The sequence below is a fragment of the Numenius arquata genome, chromosome 14 (genome assembly GCF_964106895.1).
Source record: "Numenius arquata chromosome 14, bNumArq3.hap1.1, whole genome shotgun sequence".
In the NCBI taxonomy this organism is placed as follows: domain Eukaryota; kingdom Metazoa; phylum Chordata; class Aves; order Charadriiformes; family Scolopacidae; genus Numenius; species Numenius arquata.
In genome coordinates, this window is record NC_133589.1 from 2,352,808 (window position 1) to 2,372,060 (window position 19,253).

Here is a 19,253-nt window from a genome sequence, read left to right on the forward strand (position 1 = left end):
CTTGGGGGTGCGATGGCACGATCACAGAATGGTTTGGGTTGGAAGGGACCTTAAAGACCATCCAGTGCCACCCCCTGCCCTGGGCAGGGACACCTCCCACCAGACCAGGTTGCTCCAAGCCCCCTCCAACCTGGCCTTGAACCCCTCCAGGGATGGGGCAGCCACAGCTTCTCTGGGCAACCTGGGCCAGGGTCTCACCGCCCTCACAGCAAAGAACTTCTTCCCAATATCTCATCTCAATCTCCCCTCTTTCAGTTTAAAACTGTTCCCCCTTGTCCTGTGGCTCTACTCCCTGATCAAGAGTCCTGCAAGGATGTGTCCCCGGCACCAGCGGGTGGCAAACCTGCCCGCTCCAAGCCCCAAAAGCACTGGGAGACTCCATAGCCCCAGCCCTTGTCCCTGGGGGGGAAAGCCCGAGGACGACCGACAACTGGAAAACAAATCTGCCGACCACCAGAGCCTGCTGCTGGCAGGGAGAAAAGCCTGTTCCTCCCGAGCTGCCTGCTGGCGTGGCTCCAGGCACAGCCGGGCTCCCGTGGAGGTCACCCCTGTGCTGGCTGCCAGCTTTCCCGGCGTCCTTGGTGGAGAAGGTGGAGGGAGAGGCATTAACCGAGGAGCACGGCACCGCGTCCAGAGGGAAAACACGCTCGGCCTCCGCCACCGCTGGTATTTCTGTTCTCCCTTTGACAGCCCTGAGGTCCGTGACGGCCGGTGCCCAGCCGGAGCTACGAGCTCCTGCCTCTATTCCCCATCTCCAAGAAAAAAGGAGGACCGGGAGGCCGAGGGGGTCCCGCTGCTGCCAGCTGGTGTCCAGCCCAGCACGGCTCCTCGGGGCTGGTGTCACACTGCTGGCTGGGATGACTCACAGCTGATTTTTTTTTTTTTTTTCCTGTCCCCCCCCTCCCTTGTTTTGTTTGCAAGAAAGACCCATTTTACATATAATACAGTAATGGGGGCTTGACATAAATAGGGAAGCGTTGCTGTCTGCGGTGGGAATTGCACCTGCTGGTAAGAGCAATGGACGCAGCCCGTTAACGCACCGGAGTCGATTGTTTGTGCAACGAAGTACAACTACGTTTCTCGCTGCGTTCTTGTGCGAGTCTTTAGCTCAGCAGCCATCAGCGCGCCAGCAGATGTGCCACCGTCACCTTTGCCGTCTGTCCTCACCCCGGGAGCCCGAGCAGCCTCTGTTCCCGCAGCTGTGGCCGGCTCTATCTCGGAGGGATGGAGAAGACCAAGATGTTCAGCTGAGAGATGTCCTGGCCGCGTTACGAAGCCAACCGTCCTCCTCCCTGAGCCCCGAGGCTCCTGGGTGGATGCCAGGATGCGCAGAGCATGTGGCTCCTGTTTATGGACCTCATTGCAGGAAAAGTGGCAGCTCAGCAGGTATGAGCAGCGGCGCTTCGGAGCAGAGGGACTTATCCCTGCCCATGGCAGGGGGGGTTTCAACTAGATGGTCTTTAAGGTCCCTTCCACCTCTGTCATTCTATGACTTGTAAGACTGGCTTAGCTATAGGCACCTCGTGTGGAGTCCAGGCTTCCAGCATGATAAGGTTTCTCCAATAATAATAAATAGGGGTTGTCTTGTTGCCATTGGAGTCTCTATCCCAGCCACAACCAGCTCAGCTCGGCTAACGTGGTTCCAGCAGCTCTGAACTGCTGCATCCACGGCAGAGGTGAGGGTTGGAAGAGGTGCGGTGCAAGGAGAGGGGACGGGACACACACACACACACACACACTCTCACTCACTCTTTGTGGAGTGAAAAAGATGAGCGCAAATCCCGTGGGAATGCCAAGCTGTGCAGGCTGCTGCGTGTGCAGGTATTTCTGCTGGGCCAGCATCGAGGGGCAGGGAGGACGTTGAGCTTAAGAGCATCAGCATTTGAGCAGGAACAGGCAGATCGTGGGCTTCGCTTGCTGAGCTAAGTGAAAACGCTTGCTCACTCCCTGGTAGAAATTGCTGTTTATTAGAAAAAAAATTCATAAATAAAATAATTTCATCTTGTGATTTACATTTTGCAGCTTAAGAGCAGGGAAAAAAAATAATACCAAAAACCGCTAGGAGGTGTGTGTGAAATGGCTCTAAGCCTTTCCCATCGGTTTGTTTGCCACGCGACTGCAAATCTGAGGCTGTAGACTTGCCCTCGTCCTTTCACTACCCAGCTCCCACCCCCAAAAACCAGCCCGGCCGGTGCCTAAGTAAGTTCCCAAGGAACGGGGGAATAGAAATTGGACTAAAAATTGGAGGGAAAAAAAAAACAAACCAGAGGAAGATTAACAGCAGGATGCACGCTCTCCATCACTGATACGGGAAAAATCCCTCCGTGCGGAATCCTCCCCCGGCAGCGGTCCTTCCCGGAGCCCCCAGAGCCTCTCCATCCCCACCACCGTCATCAGGGGGTGGCTCAGCTTCCGCCTGTCTTCCCCCAGGTCGGACAAAGTCCAGGGCTGGTAAATAGTGAGGGGTTGGGAGGAACAGACAGTTCCCAATAAGCGCATTCCTACCACCACCAGTCACGGTCTGGTTCCCTAATAAGGACCCCGATAAGGAAGCTGGAATCCCTTTTAACTTCTGATCCGTTCAGAGATAAGTCGGTTTAGACATAAACAAGTGCTTCTGTCACCGGCAGCTCTCAGAAACGCAGCTGCGAGACCCCGCGTTCGCCCCGAGTGGGACCTCACTGCTGCTCCCCGGGGAGGTTCTCAGCCAGCTGCATCCCCATCTGGAGGGAGAAGAGGATGACTTACTCTTCCTCCCCGGTAAAGGTCTTCTGCACAACTCCGTAGGCTTCTCTGAGAGGAGGAGAGGGGAGAAGAAGTAAAAATAAGGAATGACGTCTTTCAACCATTACCAGGTTTTGAGGTGAAGCGAAGTCACCTTCCTGGGCTGGTTTTCTCCACGGGGCCCTCCAAGATCACTTTTTTTCACTCAAATTGGGAGAAACTAGAGCAGAACTGTGCTGAGAAAAGCATTTCTCTCAGGCCTCAGCGCTGCTTGGAGGTAAGAGGAGGGTGAGGGTGGCTGGTCCATCCTGCAGCCCAGCTCCCCTCCCGCCCTGGTGTCCCCTGGTGTGGGCACCACAGTGGGACACCAGCATCGAGACACCGGCAGCGGGACAGCAAAGCCCAGGGCTGCTCAGTCACAGGAACAAAGTCAGCCCAGTCCCTGACACCAGTAGAGATGGGACAGCAGAAGCTGGCACTATTTGATTTAACCTTTCCCTGGGTTATTGCATCTTCCCTTCCAGAGACTGGCTTTTTGGGTAGAGTTCCTGGCTTTTTGATACTCCGATGAGCCCAGGTTGCCTCAGTCTTGAGGCAGCTCCCATTTGCATGGGTTTAAACTTCTCCAGTGTCACTGACCCCCCTCCGACGTCTCCTACAGCTCCTCGTCCGACGGGATCAGCACTCTCTTCTCAATGTTTTTGCTCTTTCTGCCGCTGGGTCCCTCCACCTTGGAGGCCACGTGCCCGTTCTCCCCCGGCGCTTTGCGCTCTGCCTCCTGCATGGACTGCTGGGTGTACTGCTGGTACGCGGGCGAGAAGTTGTGGATCGCATCCTGCACGATGTCCTGGGGGCTTATGGTCTCCTTCAGCCCGCTCGAGATGCTCTGCATCGGGGCGAGGTTTGCTGAAAAACAGGGAGGATGATGAGGCATCAGACAGTCCGTGAGCCCAAGCGCTCCGAGGCTGGAGTGATGCTTTTCCTTACAAATTCATTATCAGGGCCTCATCGTGAGCCACGTTGGCTCGCAGTGGCGAGCACCAAGGAGAAAGGCAACCCCAGCTCCATGTTTCAGAGGATGGAACCTCCCCAGCAGCATGTGCCACAATACCGCAATCCCCTAATTCTGCCCATCCACACCGAGGTCTCTTTTCCTTTCCACTCCCTGTGGCTCGTGGGCATCACGAGGGAAGAGGGAGACGGAGCTCATGGAGCACAGGAGAAGGAAACTCCTCTGGTGGCTTTTAGTATCCCATTGATAATGTTATAAGGTATTGATATTATTGATAATACTCCTCTTTCCTTATTCACTGATGAAGGAAGGAAGGAAGAAGAGAGAAAGAGCTACCTGTTGAGTTTTCTTTCTTTTCTCTGTACACCTGGCAGGTGAACGCATAGCGCAGGGCGATGGAAGCAAAGAACATCTCAATGCAGATGATGAAGTTCTGGTAGCCAGCAGCCACCGTTCCAGCTCCCACCTCCTTCCCATCAATGATCTGAACTTCAGGGATTACCCCACATTTCTCCAGGATGGCAAGCAGGGTCCCTGTGCAGGGGAAGGGAGAGGGGTCAGCTCTGGTCCTGCGTCCCCAGGTCAGGTGGGGCTTTGGGAGAAGATGCGCTGAGCATCCATGGTGGGACCCACCTTGCCAGAAGGAGAGGAAGATGACTGCCTTGATGGTGACGAACTTGAGGACCGGCTCAAACGGGCGCAACAGGTCCATGGTGGCAAAGTAGAATAGGAAGAGGGCGTAAAGGGCCAGGCTGACGGAGAAGTTGTAGATGATGGTGATGTAGAGGTACCCGCTGTGGACGCTGCGGGGAGAGAGAGAGAGAGAGCTGCTGCCCTGGGCTGCGGGAAGCAAAGAGAGGGCAACTGGAGGCAAGGGAGAAAGAAATCGGGGGGAGAAGTGTGTGGCTTTGCCATGGGGGGAGAGCACAGCCCAAGAGGGGAAGGAGAGGCAGGGAGAAAGTGGGGAGTGAGGGGCCACACTCAGCTGGTTGGACCTCTTTTGTTACGGCTCACAGGAGTTTTGTCCCTTTTTTATCTGGGGGCAGTGAGTCTCCATTCCCTTTGGGCTCCCTGTGCTCTCACTACCTCTGCAGCAGCTCCCCAGGGGGGCTGGCAGGGCACCCCATCCCTTGTGATGGAGCAGGCACCCATCCTGTCCCCTTCACCCTCCCCAGCCCGACCCAGCATCCTCACTTGAAGTCCCCGTCGTGGTACTTCCCAAACGCCTGCAGGATGATGGTGACGATGGCCATGAGAGGTTTCACGATGCAGAACTGCAGCGTGGCCTGCACAGGGGAGAGACACAGTGCACCCTGGGCAGCAGGGACATCTCACCGCCCTCCCTGCAGTTCCTGCCACCTCTGGCCCCTCCTGGGACAGTGACATAGAGCAGAGATTCTCCATCACAGGAGTGACCAACGGCGGGGTGAAACATGAACCAGCTGGAGGTCTGCAGAAGGGAGGGAGCAGGGCTCCTAAAAGCCAGCTCCTGAAAGACAGCGTGGCCACTCCGAGGAGGGGGGGGGGGGAACCGGGTGGCTTGGGGACAGACTGGTGCCAGGATTCAGCCCGCAGCACAGCCCTGGAGAGTCAGAGAGCCGTCCAGGCCAACCTGGGACTGGACAGAGATGGCAATCTCAGCTCTGCAGTGGGAGGAGAGCCTGACTCAGCAGTGAGTCAGAGGCAAGGACAGCGAGCTCAGAGCCCTGCTGCTGGCCAGGTGCCAGCGAGCTGGGGGAGCTGCCTCCCTCGGAGGGAAAATAAACCAAAAAGAGCATCTCAGGAGAGCGGGGAAGCAGAACCCTCTCAGCAGGGCTGTGGGGAAGGGACCTGCTGGCCGGAGAGCCCTCAGAGCAGAGCCGATGTGCCCCATTGGGTACCCACCTGCTTGCAGAAGCGCAGGAACCCGATGGAGTAGGACATGCCCTGAAGGCAGCAGGTCCCGTAAAAGCAGCTGGACCTGGAAGCAGAAGCCGAGGAGATGGCGTCGGGGCTGCCGGATGGGGAAAGCAGGTGGAGGGTCAAGGAAATCACAGTGCGCTGGGACTTACGCAATGGGCTTCCCTCGGATCTCTGTCATGATGGTGCTCTCCCCTCCGAGGTACTCGAAGCACAGGCTCAGGAAGCTGTAAATCACGAAAGCTGGCAAGGCAAGGGCAGACAGGGTCAGCGGGGCTGATGGAGACGCAGGGAGGGTTTGCTCCTTTTCACATTCCTTCCTGCTCAGGTGTCTTATCCACCCCGGCACCGCATCGGGATTTGGGACACTGGTGGGTGGGAGCCCAGCGAGAGGAGCAGCAGGTCAAATCCATCTGACTTCCAAGCAGAGTCGGACACACAGCACCATGTGGACAGGGTTTGTTGCAGAGGCAGCAGCTCCTCCGCGCACACACAGCCCCTGCGTGCCCGTGGCAGCAGTTGGACGTCCCAGCAGTGCCCGTGGAGCCAGCCTCCATGCACACCCAGGCAGGAGTGCAATGGTCAGGGACCATCTGCATGGGAAGGACCTCAAAATCGCTAAGGGGCAGCCCAAGCGGCTGATGGCCAGCAAGGAACAGGTCCTGAACAGTTTTCTTGGACATCCCCATCACTTATTTTCCATATACTCCAAACCCAAAGTAATACACATGCCCACACCCCTCTGTTCCCCAGGGGGAGAGCAACAAGGTGGAAGAGCAACCTCAAACTCAACCCTGACGAGCTTCCCCTGCACCTCAAAACATCTCAACTCCCCATTTTCTTAGGTATGTCCACCTTCCCCTTTAAAGAAGCTGCATTTCAACTCCAAAGGCAGCCAGAAAACCTCTTTCCCCAGGAGCATGATGCTGGGGTCCCGCTGAGCCTGCAGGGATGACGATCTATCTCCATCCCTGCTGCTGATGGAGAAGGAAGGGGAAAACCTCTGCATGGAGGAAGAGCGGGAAGTGAGAGAGATTTGCCACTTTGTGCAATCTAGGACACCCCAGAGACACAGGTGAGAAGAGAGCCCTGCTTTGCCATCAGCCTCCCTGCCGAGGAGAGGCCGTGCTCACCTTCATAGCAGTCGCGCACCGAGTCGAAGTAGACGTAGTACTGGTGGCTGCCGAGGAGGAGGAGGCTGAGCCAGGAGTCGAAGGCATAGACAGGCACGATGAAGAGGATGCGGATGATGTAGCGCTGCTCCTTAGGGATGGTGTAATTCCTCAGGTGTGTGTAGATCTGCAAAGTGCCCAGCGTGCAGAGCTGTGGCTACCACTGGACAGGAGGGCAACCAGAGACACCAGCTTGCCCCAGGGCTGCCTTCAGCAGCAGGGATCCAGGCAGCACCCAAAACCATGGCCACCGGCAGCACATTTTGAGGCACCCAGCAGCACACACCCCCAAGGCACAGACCCAGGCGAGAAACCCCACGGGGTGTCACCTCTGGGCAGTGACCATGCCCTGCAGCCTCTCCCGGCTCCAGCAGCCACCCAGGGAACGCGTGGGCAAAGTCCACCCTCCCCAGCTGCCAGCACCAGGCTCCCGACGGTGGAGATATCCCCTCCAGGCAGCAACAGGAGGAAATATTTATCCAGGGATGAGTGACTTGCAATGAACTTGGGGGCAATCAATAGGTTTGCCCTTGCATCAGTCCCAGCACTGAGTCCCCTTCTCTGCTCCATCCTGTACCTGGTGGAAGGTGACGATGAGTGCCGACCACACGAAGATGCCGGAGATGACCTGCGCCGCTGTCGTGGTCAGGAAAAGCTGCTGGCCATCCTCAGAGTCATTGTGGGTGGCTGTGAGCAGGACTAGGGCTGGGGATGGCGGGGCTGAGGCCAGCCTGGCCACCATGCCAGGCCCCGGGGTTCCGGGTGCCACGGGAGAAGGCAAGGCACGTGTGACATTACTCATCTGCAGGGAGGGAGAGGCAATGGGAGTGGTGCAGCAAGGCAGGACCCAGGTAAACTGGTGAAGGGGAAGGTCCTAGAAGATTTCCCAGCCCACACAGTGTGGACAAACCTCCTGTCAGGTTTATCTTCTCCCCAGGTCTTTTTGCAGGGTGTCCCTCACCCAAACCACCCCGTTCACCATGACTGGGGCTGCTTCTCCCAGTGGGAAAATGCAAATGTCATTCAAGAGCAGACCCTCTTTCCTTCAAGGAGGTGCACAAGGACCTTGTGTGCCCCAAAATACAGGATTCTCCTTCCCAGCCTTGCTCCTTCTTGTCTTCTCAGGGGTCACTATCCCGCTTGGAAGGGAAAGACCTGCCTGCGCTTGTGCCCCTGTGAGATCACGCTTGTGGCTCAGGACCCTTTTCCACCAGGAACCAGACTTAAGGGTCAAACTCATCCTTCACCCATGATAATAACGAGCCCCTTACCAAGAGTCACTAGGACACCCATATCCTCCTTGGGAGCCCAGAAAACACTGGGATCCCTGCAGTTCCCCCCCCTGGAAATTTGCTTCCTTTCCTCGTGGATGGCCTGCTGAGGGCAAACCCCAGGGCTGCCCAAGAAGGTTTGGCATCACCCAGGGCGTTTGGCCAACCTTGGCCATTTCAGGATCACGAGGGTCTCTGTGCCGGCAAAGCCCGTCCCGAGACCCAAAGGGCAACCAGTGGTTCCCCAAATTAAGCCCAAGGGAGCAATCCTGCCACGCTGCAGGTAGAGCTGCTGCCCTTTGGGGACCCTGAAGCTCACCAGTATCTCCCCCCCAGGTCTGTCTTCCTCCAAGCTGGTCGCCCAGCTTCGTTCCCAGCGCAGAGGGCGGCTGGGGAGTATGGGCACCATGTACCCTGCGGCTCCAGACAGCAAGGACCAACCTAATAATACGCTCTTATTTATAGAGCGGCTTCATATCTCAAGGCCAACAGATGCTTAAACTGCCATGTTCGGCCTCTCTTGCTGCTAATCTATGGAAAGCTGCTTTCCCCCCCCCCCCCCCCCCCAAGTATGACAACAGCAATTAAAAAAAAAAAAAAAAGGCAACAAAAAACCCAAACAACCACCTGTGAGCAGAGCTCTAACAATATAGATGCTTCTCTGCACATTGTAAACAAAGATTTTAGCTGCCAGGTAACTATCGCCTGGGGGTAGAACCGTAAGCACGAACTGGTGAGAGGCAAGAAAATATCTATCACAGATAAGAGTGGTAGGGAACGACCTCGGCCCAATTAAACACGGAAAACAAACCAAAGCAGAAGCTCGCCCTGCGGCTTCCTCTCCTGCCCTCTCCCGAACCCCAACCTCGCAGGAGAGGAAACTCAGCCGGTATCACATCAACAACCCTAAAAATACCTTTCCCCCCCCCCCCACCCCTCCCCGTTCCGCCTGGCAGGAGCCGCCTGTAAGCGGAGATGCTGGCGAGGTCCCAGGAGCTCACCCCGTTGTACCTGCGCCCGGAGCGGGGAAGCGGAGCCGGCGAGGGCTGGCGGGGCCGATAGTGTTACGGAGGCAGCGGGGAACCGGGTTTTTCCTCCCTGTCACCCTCCGGCCGCCCTGCCCCAGCCAGCAGGAAGCAGGATCCCGGGGAGAGCCGGGAAGGGATCTGGTCTTTGGACAGACGGCGATGCTGCCGGACCTGCCTTGTAAACATTAACAGGAGGCCAGAGATAGCTCAGGGAGCGAGGAGGGAGGCGAGAACCCGGCTGTGCCCCGTTCCCCGCAGCTCCTCGCTCTTTCTGGGGGGGTGCCCTGCCACAGGCTGGGGCCATACAGCCAGATTGGGCCACAATTTCCCTCTGCCACAGCATCCCGGTAGGGAAGGAGGCGATCCAGCTCGCTCCCTGGGACACGGTGGAGAGCTGCGCTCATGGCCAGACCCATTTATTCTGTTTTGGACCCGGCGCCGTACCACGGATGCTTGGCCCAAGACATCCCGATTCCTATCAGCTCTCCCAGCCCGGCTGCGGCCATGGCGGTGCGAGCACGGTGGCACCAGCGGCCGGTCCTGGCAGGCTCCCCGACATTGTCACACTCTGAACGCGGCGGAGCAGGTCATTAAAAACAAAAGCCACGGTGCCGCTCGGAGCCAGGGCTCCCAGCTCCAGAGGTAATTAGATCCCGGCTGTGCGAGGTAGCTGGGCAATTCAATGCAGCCAGAGAGCCATTTGCTTCCAAAACAAAGGCGGTGAGAAGACGGAGAGAATAATACCGGCTGTAAACCAGCTCCTCAATGGGGCTGTACTGGTGCCACGTCCAGTCTGGCTGTGTTCAGACACCTTGCCCCACGCAGGGGTGTACCTGTTACACTCGCTCCCGGGGATATTAGAGACAGGGAGCGAGCAACCAGCAGAAAATAAACTGGGTGGTGACACCTGTGTTCAGGCCACCTGCAAACGGGGCTTTTCACCTCGACAGGGATTCCGCACGCGGGATGCCACAGCCCGGATTCCCAGATGTCCCTCCCCCTGTCCCCAAGCACCTGGGAGAAACCTGGGGTGGTGGGAAAGGAAAGGCAAGTCCCTGCAGCCTCCCCCACTAGTGCCTCTGTGGTAAAGGGGGAGGAATCCCCCCCCATTCCAGGGAGCGGAGCATCCAGGCTCTGCCCCAGCAGCACAGGAGACATGCGTTTCCTCCCGATTGCTGCGGGATAAAGCAGGGTCATGGGGGCAGGGGTGGCACAGAGAGGGTGATCAGGTAAATAACACCGACCCCCGCAGCACCCAGGAGAAAGGACCTATAGCACCCGGCTATAAATTAAGGCAGGGCAGCACTAAGCCCTCCTTAAAGCCCATCCGAGGAGTGGGTGACACACAGAGGGCTCTGCCCGCCCCCCCAGCAGCTCCCATGGGTGCTCGTGACCGATGGCTGGGGCAACCTCTGCTCTGTGGATGGGTGCACACCCTCCCTCACACACACACACACACACACACACACACCCCCGGGGCTCCCACTCACCCTGCGGGGCTCCTCTGGGGCTGCTCGGCATCCCCTGCGCCCACCTCCACCTGCACCCAGGGGTGAAGACTCCTCCTCCGGGCACCCTGCCCGCCCGCTGCCACCCGGGCTGCACCCCGGGAGAGCTGGAGCAGCAGGTCGGGCTTCGCCTCCCGCGGAAAAAAAAAAAAAAAAAAAAAAAAAAGCTGCCCAACTTACCTTTCCAGTCTCACCGCGCTCTGCACCCACGCCCCGGAAAGCAAACAGGGATGGAAATGCCACCGTGAAACCCCACGCCGCTGTCCCCAGCCCCTGGGTGACAAAGGTGGGTTTTTCTGGCAATCGGGAATTAATCCTGACCTGGAGAACGGCGGTTACAAAAAGCTGGCGGTGCCGGTGGATGGGTTTTTGGGGCAGGGCTGGCTTCCCCCTGGTTTATGGTGGAGCAAAGTCGAATGACCAATTGCTCGTGGTCTAATTTATCGCCCGTGGAAAGGCAAGAAGATCCTGTCCTGGCTCTGGGTATCAAACGGGAGAGATCTCCGCGTCCTTCCTTTATCCGCCGCCCCACGCAGAGCTGGGGGCACCCAGAGCCTGGAAATGAAGGTGGTTAAGCTGCGGTGGGGCTTTTAGGGAGTAACACTCGGCTCTTCAGGGCGTAGCGGTGGTATGAAACCCTATCACCACGGGGGAAGATGTGATTTACATTCCATCTGCTAATTAATGCCTGGTTCCCACAAGTTGGTGGAGCTACGGACACCGTGAGAGCACCAGGATTTGGGAAATACATTGAATTTTGTGTCGGGGAAGAATCCCTACTCACAAACCAGGATCGACGTTAACAAACTCCACATGCCTCTCTCAGCCCTCCCAGACAAAAAAAACATTAAAAGTGTAAAAGAGGGAAAATCTGGAGTTCTGACAGATGCAAATCTTTGATTCTTGGAAGCACAGTTTGGAAATTATTTTTAGACGAAATTTCTTGTCAAGGGCAGCTGCGAGCCCGCAGCATTTCAATGTACTTTTAAAAAAAAGTTTCATTTCTCATAATCCCCTAAAAACCGTAAATAACCCTTACTTCAGAGAAGAGTCCTTTCGAAATGCGTTTTTTGCTTTTCTACTCACAGGGGATTTTTTCGAGCATCAGAAATGACCCAGCAACTGGATCTACGTGGGGCCAGCGCAGATTCTGAGCTGATTCTGCCGATACCGACGGGTCTTAGCGCAGCGTGGGTCACCCCTGCCCAGAATCCAAACGCGAGACCCGGCCTCCGTCCACTTGCTCGAGTTCCTAAGTGACAGAAGCGTGGAACAACTCACTTACAAATTTACTACGTGGTGTTATTCGCTACAAGAAGAGGTAAAACCAAACGCGCTTTCCAAGCAAGTGGCAAAAGTTTGGCTATTAAGCATTGCATCGACTCAATGAGTTCATCTAAGGCTCTTTTTCAATGTATTTGGGAGAAACATCCTTGTGTAACACCCCCCCCCCCCCCAAGACCCTTCTGTCCCCTGTGACAAGTCCTGGGGAAAGGGACAGCTCTGCTCTGCAGGTGGCCCAAATATTTGCTGCCTTGACGTGCTGGCACCGTGTAATCCATAAGCAGCTGTTACTGTGTCTTTTTCTCACCGCTAATTCGGGTTCCTGTCTTCCACCCCGACGTCAGCTTTCATGAAACTTGCAGAGCATAATTATCTGCCTTTCTTTAAAATCAGGAGTGAAAGTGGAAAAACGGATCCAGACTACACCAGGAAAGGGACTGACACAAGGACAAAAGCACTCATATAGGACTCATTTCCTTAAAAAACAGGCAAGAAAATCTTTCCTATTATGCAATCGCTGCCGATTTGTCACCGAGGCTCCTATTTCAATTGAAGTGATTTTCACTGAGCGAAAAAAGAAAACAGGTAAAATTAGATTTGTCAATGTTTCTTTTATTCACCCTGCGCTGGGTGTTGCCCCTTTGCGGTACGGCGTAGCTACAGAGCTTGGCATCTGTCGCTCCCGAGGACAGCAGCGCAGAGCCCTGCTGTTTCCCAAACACACAGCCCACCCAACGTGATAAAAATAATCCTTCTCTTGTACGTCGAGACAATCGTTTCTCGTCTCGTCGCTGACTATACGGACTGCAAACCTGTCACAGTAACAAAACCCAAAAAGCATTCTACACAGTAGAGAAAAATTCATTAAATTTCCTCAGTATGTCCAAAACCAGCACAAAGACATTCCATCATTTTCATTTCTCGTCCTTTTAAATAAGTGGCGATGAGTCATGGACTCAAGATCATTTCCTTGAATCCAGATGGCACAACTTCACCACACTTGGCAACTTCGGATCACTTCCCGTAGAGCTTGTATTCCTTCCACTGTCTTGTCCTTTAAAGCCATGGCCAGAAGAACAGGTTTGTTCCCGGCTTCCTGAGACACAAACGCCACCAAGTTTTTGGCACAAACATGGACGAGAGGCTGAAAAAGCAAAGTATACAGATGCAGATGCAGCTCTCACAGCTGGCAGAGCTCTCCCACGTGAGTTAGGAGAGGAAGAGCCCTGCAACGACACGGAGCGCGTGGAGAACCTCTCAATACTGGACTCGGACCCTGTGTGCAGTTTGCGGAGCGGTTCCAGCACGACTGGGAACAGACACAAGTTCAGCAAAAGCTGAGCCACGGCACCAGGAACTTTAGAAAGCACTTTCTCAACCAAATCAAAAGGGAAGAGTTTGGACCTGTGAGTGACAACCACACAAACCACCCTGAAACGACTTAACTGGAGCTGCACTTGAAATCGAGTTTTGCATCGGAGAATCCTTCCTTCTGCTAATCCTCCCACCCAAACCACGTCACCAAATATCAAACTGTATGAAAAGCCATGGATCAAAATGCCTCTATTTCCATCACAGCCAGCTTTCTGAAGAAGTCTCCAAGTACACTTGTCTTTTAAAAACTTGTTGCTGAAGAAGGTACGTTCCGCTGACAAGCTCTGGAAAAAAACCTGTTATTTTTCACAATTCCTAGAGTCCCCAAAATAGCGTTATATACAATCTTTGCATGCCGTGTGTAAAAAGAACATGTTGGTTTTGATTTTAACAGAATGAAACCCAGAAATAAGTAGTGAGGCTGAAGAAGGGGAAAAAAAGGGATATAATCTTTTTAATGAGGTTTCTTTAACAAGAACACCCAGCTTGCATAGATTTTATTTACACCCACAGTTACGTATTTATCAGAAGGATGAGTTTGCTTCATTTTAGCTACCAGTGTGGTTTGGAAGTGTGCACCATCCCAAATGGGGATGTTAATGGGTACAAGCGGGAAGGCAGCAAACTAGTGAAAACCTTTTCTTAAACTTTAGACCGATTAAGTTGATAAAATGGTTTAAAAATACTATGTAACAAAGTAAACAAAGGCACATCCCATTTCCAAATAAAACACATAACCAGCGTGGGGGTGGAGGTGGTCAGAATTAGCAGACGTCACACCAGGGAAAGCAAACTATCTCCCATCCAGAGAAGGAAGGCTATTGCTGGAGAACAAGAACTCCGTAAGGGGAAGACACGGATAGAATCAGGAACTTCTGTTGCTAGAGCTTTTCTAGTTAAGGTTAGCAAGTAATATTTGATAGCTCCAACCCTGATGGAAAGCCGTGTAATCTCGTAGCTCTGTAACTTTCTGTTTTAATGCTTGACTAGTTGACGCTTTGCGAAATACATTTTCTTCTGCTTTCTCTCCAGCTCTGTGAAATGGTCGATAAAAACTCATTTTGTTGAAGCAAAACAAATTAAACTTTATCAAGGGTAGGTGCTGGCAGGCACACTTGGAAGAGGGCAACTAAAGTCCATTACGGGGCTGGCATAGATTGGGATGGGGTGGGGGTGAGAAAAGGGACTTCAGAAGGAAAACAAACTCACTGGAACAGAAACCCAAAAAAGGTAATCAAAGGCTGCATGTTTGGTCTCGCAACTCTTAAATCAACAGGACCTTTATCAAACCTTCCATAAACACGGCGAAGCAATCCATATCCTGCAGGACACACTGGAGCAGATCTCCAAACCACTGACAAGTAGTTAAACTTTTGTTATGTCAAAGAGCAGAGGAGCACTCATACTTTTCTGATGAACTCCTCTTCCCTCAGAAGAGATTCAAAAATTAATCTTACTGCTCTGCAAACACTGCTGAATTGCTGTGATTCACTAACTCCCTAGCAACTCGCAGAGCCCCACTCCCTACATTTTCCCTTTACCATAGAATCACAGAATTGTCTGGGTTGGAAGGGACCTTTCAGATCATCGAATCCAACCATCAACCCAGCACTGACAAAAACCATCACTAACCCATTTCCCTCAGCACCACGTCTGCCCGGCTTTTAAATACCTCCAGGGATGGCAACTCCACCACTGCCCTGGGCAGCCTGTTCCAAGGGCTGACAAACCTTTTGGTGTAGAAATTTTTCCTAATATCCATTTATTCTATTTATCCTCACTGCCTGTGCACCTGCTCTCACCTCATCCTTGCCCAGCAGCACCTTTGTGGTGAGCGATGGCCGGCCCACATTGTCCCCGATGGTGTTGGGGTCCACATAGACAATGGTCCCCATCTTGCCATACTGCGTGACGACCACGAGGACGGAGTTGGAGAACGCTGTGCAGACCACCTCCGTCGGGACCCCGTGTACCACCTCCTCCCGCTGCTTGGACGTCACGATGGGACCTGCTTCCATCGCTGTGGAAGAAGAACAATAAAGCAACAGCAACAATAAAATAACATTAGATTAAAAACACAGCCCACGGGCTATATAAAGCCCACATCCTTCCCTTCATTTGAAATACCCAGGTTAAGTTGATTTCAGAGCACAAACGCATCCAGAGGTGCGTGTCTGTGACAGGAACAGCGGTCAACATCCCGCATCCCTGACTGGGAGGGGACATTTAACCGCCTGGCAGCCATGGCCTGCGCTTCCCCCGCACGGCCGAGCTGCCATGTGTAGGGTTCCGTGCTAACCACGCTTCCACAGCGATGGCACCCATGGAGCAGGCCATCCCGGAGCCCGACCCGCCGTGCCATCCCCTCCCGGTGGCCGGCAACCGAGGTGGGGGGGGTGGCCCCCGAGCCCCGCTTTCCTCCCCGCAGGCCCCGGCCGCTTTCCCGGGGAGACGCCCGCCCTCAAGCCGGGCCGAGGCTTGAGGAGAGGCCTCGACCGCCCCTACCCGTACCGGGCCCCGCCGCTCTCCGCCCGGGCCCGCCCCCCCGCGGCGGAAGCGGCGCCTTTCCGCTCCCTCCACCGGCCGGCGGCGCGGGGAGATGGCGCAGGCCCGGCTGCCGCCCTGCCCTCCCCTCCCCTCCCCTCCCCTCCCCTCAGCGGCGCGCCGCCATTACCCGCCGCCGCCTGCCCGCCCGCCATGTCCAGACCCCCCCGCCCGCTCTCGTCAGGGACGCCACCGGCCCCACGGCTGGTCGCGTTCCCCCGGCCCGGCCTCCTCGGCCGATTTCTGCCCGTTTTACACCGGTTCCCCTCGTGTGGGATGTCCCACGTCAGGAGCCCACCCATGGCCGTGAGGGAGCAGCGTGTGCCCCTTCTCAGGTCCCTGAGGTGACGCGGCCAAGCTGCGGGCTGCAGGGGGGCTGCGAATTTTGATATTTTTTTTCCCCTTTTTTACCGCATTTCCACATGGGATGCGACGGCTCACACCCATTGGGTGATGTCAGGCTACAGTTGAGCTGTCCCATCAAAAAAAAAGGCTGTTTTTGGTGCCATGGGAGTGAGCTGTGCGACAGGGGCCTGGCTGCCATGTTGGGGGCTGACACGCTGTGAGCGTGGTCCCCTGAGCACTATGTGCAAACGTTACTTTCTGTTAATTGCATACAGTTAATTGAGTGCTAATTCTTGTTCATCTTTGAAATACTGGTACACATGAATAACTGTTACAAAGTTCTACAAAGATCTGAAAATCGGGCTTTCTCAGAGGTTTGCAACTTCCCGGAGTTCTGCAATTGCTGCATCTAAAATACACTCCAAACCTTGGTTTCTAGCTGTTAGCTCTCCTTCAGTGGCATTTCCACAAAAATGTCGCTGTGGCTGCAGCAATAGCAACTTGGGTTATCTGTTCAGGTAACCTCTCTTAAGAACCTCCTATTTTTTATTTTTAAAATTAAAAGTATTAACAAAACTTGATTAGGGGAAGAGCGTGTAAACCTTGTGCTGAGAATCCTTTAAGGCACCATTAGAGAGCAGCAGAGATCCACGGAAAAGCTTTAAATTCAGCAGGTTGTTCTTGTGGTTAATTCAAACCCAGAGGCCTGATACCTTTCTGGCCCTCCTTGCCATCTGGCAAATGGTCTGTTTTCCAGCACTGCGAAAAAACCAACATCCCTCTTTCTTGCTCACCACAATCACTGGAGGCTTTGCCTGTTTGAGGGAGATAATGGCAGCTCTTGTCAGTAAAGCCTCCTGACTCATAAAGAAGTTTATTCCTGCTCTGCCTTCTCCGGAGAATAATTTTACTTGAGGAAACACAAAGGACCGGATTCTTCTTTCCATCCTTGCTGGCCTCCATGTTATTTTTTACACAACAGGAGGACAGAGAGAGTCCACTCTAGTTCAGATTTACATGGAAACACTGTACTTCACAGTTTTGCATTAGTTTGGGACGGAAGAGTTATCTTTAACAGTTTCAACCAGTAGGGTATCTCATTTTGGCATGGAGCTGAGGTGGGATACAGCAAACTCGAGAAGCAGATGGCAGGACGTAGTTGAAAGTACATTTAAAAGTGAACTAAGAAGGCGGCTTCTATTGTCTGTGTGGCTGAGGCAGGGGATGGAGATTTGAGAATACACACGGTGGCAGATAATGGGACCTTTCCCGAGGGGTCTGTCTGCCTCCCACCTGCTTCCCAGCTTTTTCTGGCTGAGAAGGACAAGTATCTGTACTTACACTCCTGTTATCTGTAGCAATTTTCCTCCAAAGATCCCTAATCACATTGCCAACATTATTCCATTTAGCTTCATAAACTCTCTTTTGACATAAGAGATTATTAATATACCCCATTTTACAGTCCGAGGGAAATAAAGAATGGAGACAGACAGCAGTTCAGAGCCATCAAATCCTCGGCTGGAGATTCTGCAGGATTTCAGGATCCCTCCTTCCACTCCCATGCACTTGCTGCTGAAGAAACATAAGTCGTGCATGTCACTGTCTCAATTACCAGAGAAAATCAATGGCTGTGCAGCCCCGTGCTTCGACAAGAAAAACTACCCATAATATTGCGGCTTTATACCTTTATTATTATTTATTTGAGCAGTTTCTTACTACTCTCCTTTTTAAACTGCTTAAGTGCCTCTGTGTGTGTAGACTGGAAGGAGGCTGCTTTTTATAATAATCTTTGCATTTATCTGAAGTGATTTTATAGAGCGAACGCGTAAGATCCACAGAGCATCAGAAATGTTTCCCACTTCTCTCAGAAACTAGACACACAGCGTTTCAGGACATCCATTAATAATCCCTGCTCTTGGGAGCGCCTCGCTATCAAAGTGCTGGGTTGGTTTATTAGTTTACAGGTTATTACTTCTCTCGTTTAGATTTCTCTCTTGTATCTTTTATGATGCAGAATATAGACTGTGAGCTGGAACCTCAGGTGCAGCTGGGCTCTGAGCTGCACAGCCGAGGAGAGAGGAAAGGAATTAGTTTGCTCCCCGATCCGGCAATTCCCTGCTTGGGAATTATTCTGACCCTTGTTATAAATCAGGTACGTGAAGCAGAGCTGCCTTTTAAGTGTGTTCCTCTGGCCAGACAGTACCTGAGTGCTCCTCTTCCCCTTTTTCCCGTCACAGCGAGGTCGGGAGGATGTGGGTGGTGTGGGGTTGTGTGAGCGCTCTCTTTGTGGGGATGTTGTGGGTGGGAGGGATGGCAGAAATCCACCTCCTGGTGCTTTCCAGTGGTTCCCACTGCATTTAAATGGGGTCTGGCAGAGGCAGTGTTCAGAAAAACGCTACTGAGCTGAGGCCCTTGGAGAAGCAGGTAAAGGAGCACATCTGGGGCTGGTCTCCAAGCTATAGAAGTCTGGTCTCCCTGGCTGGGCTCTCCCTGCAGTTAGTGGAGAGGGGCTTTGTCACTGCTTGGTGCAAAGTGGGAACAGAGCTTTGACTCTGGCTCTCTGCAGTCAGGAGTGAAGCCTCCTGTGGCTGACGCTGGTTCTTTTTATCTCCTAGTTTCTAGATCTCAGCCTGACGTGGGTATGGGCCTGATAAACTTGACCCAAACCCAACTGCTTCTGTACATGGACAGAACCAGGACCTCAGGTTGGCAGGGAAGCCCGAGGTTGGAGCATGAGCAGCTGAGGAGTTCAGACGTGCCCAGGATTAGGTGATAGCTGAACAGCACTCTCAGAGTTAAAGCTCTGGGGCTCTCACTTTACGGGCTCATATTTTGAAGGAAGGTGAGGGGATTCTGGCTCTTCTGTGCATTGATCCTTTTACTATGTTCCCTGGAATAACGAGTAGTATAATTTCTTATTCTGAGAGACAAGTCTAAGAGGTTTGCTTTGTTCTTAAGTTCTCCACATGGCTCTTACTGTAAGGGCCATCTCTTATTTCATTCTTTGCATGAGTAAGAGGAAAGTTAGGCAATCAATCAGACATTGCAGAACCACTCTAAGCTGTTTAGTTGTTGATTAAACCTCATTTGTT

The 19,253-nt window shown here is 53.6% G+C and overlaps 2 protein-coding genes across 2 annotated transcripts; both read right to left on the bottom strand.

Moving 5' to 3' along the window:
* Window positions 1-1,949: 1,949 nt before the first annotated feature.
* TMEM184A (transmembrane protein 184A) lies at window positions 1,950-7,618 on the bottom strand. Its single transcript, XM_074158501.1, has 8 exons — window positions 7,385-7,618; window positions 6,769-6,934; window positions 5,788-5,878; window positions 5,621-5,696; window positions 4,931-5,022; window positions 4,370-4,539; window positions 4,073-4,270; window positions 1,950-3,630 (listed from the first exon to the last, which is right to left on the bottom strand). The coding sequence occupies exons 1-8, from the start codon at window positions 7,607-7,609 to the stop codon at window positions 3,380-3,382; spliced, it is 1,269 nt and encodes a 422-aa protein (XP_074014602.1). The 5' UTR covers window positions 7,610-7,618; the 3' UTR covers window positions 1,950-3,379.
* Window positions 7,619-12,491: 4,873 nt separating this feature from the next.
* PSMG3 (proteasome assembly chaperone 3) lies at window positions 12,492-15,844 on the bottom strand. The gene is made up of 3 exons (XM_074158666.1): window positions 15,778-15,844; window positions 15,075-15,292; window positions 12,492-13,042 (listed from the first exon to the last, which is right to left on the bottom strand). Exons 2-3 carry the CDS (start codon window positions 15,288-15,290, stop codon window positions 12,890-12,892), a joined length of 369 nt encoding a protein of 122 aa, XP_074014767.1. The 5' UTR covers window positions 15,291-15,292; window positions 15,778-15,844; the 3' UTR covers window positions 12,492-12,889.
* Window positions 15,845-19,253: the final 3,409 nt, after the last annotated feature.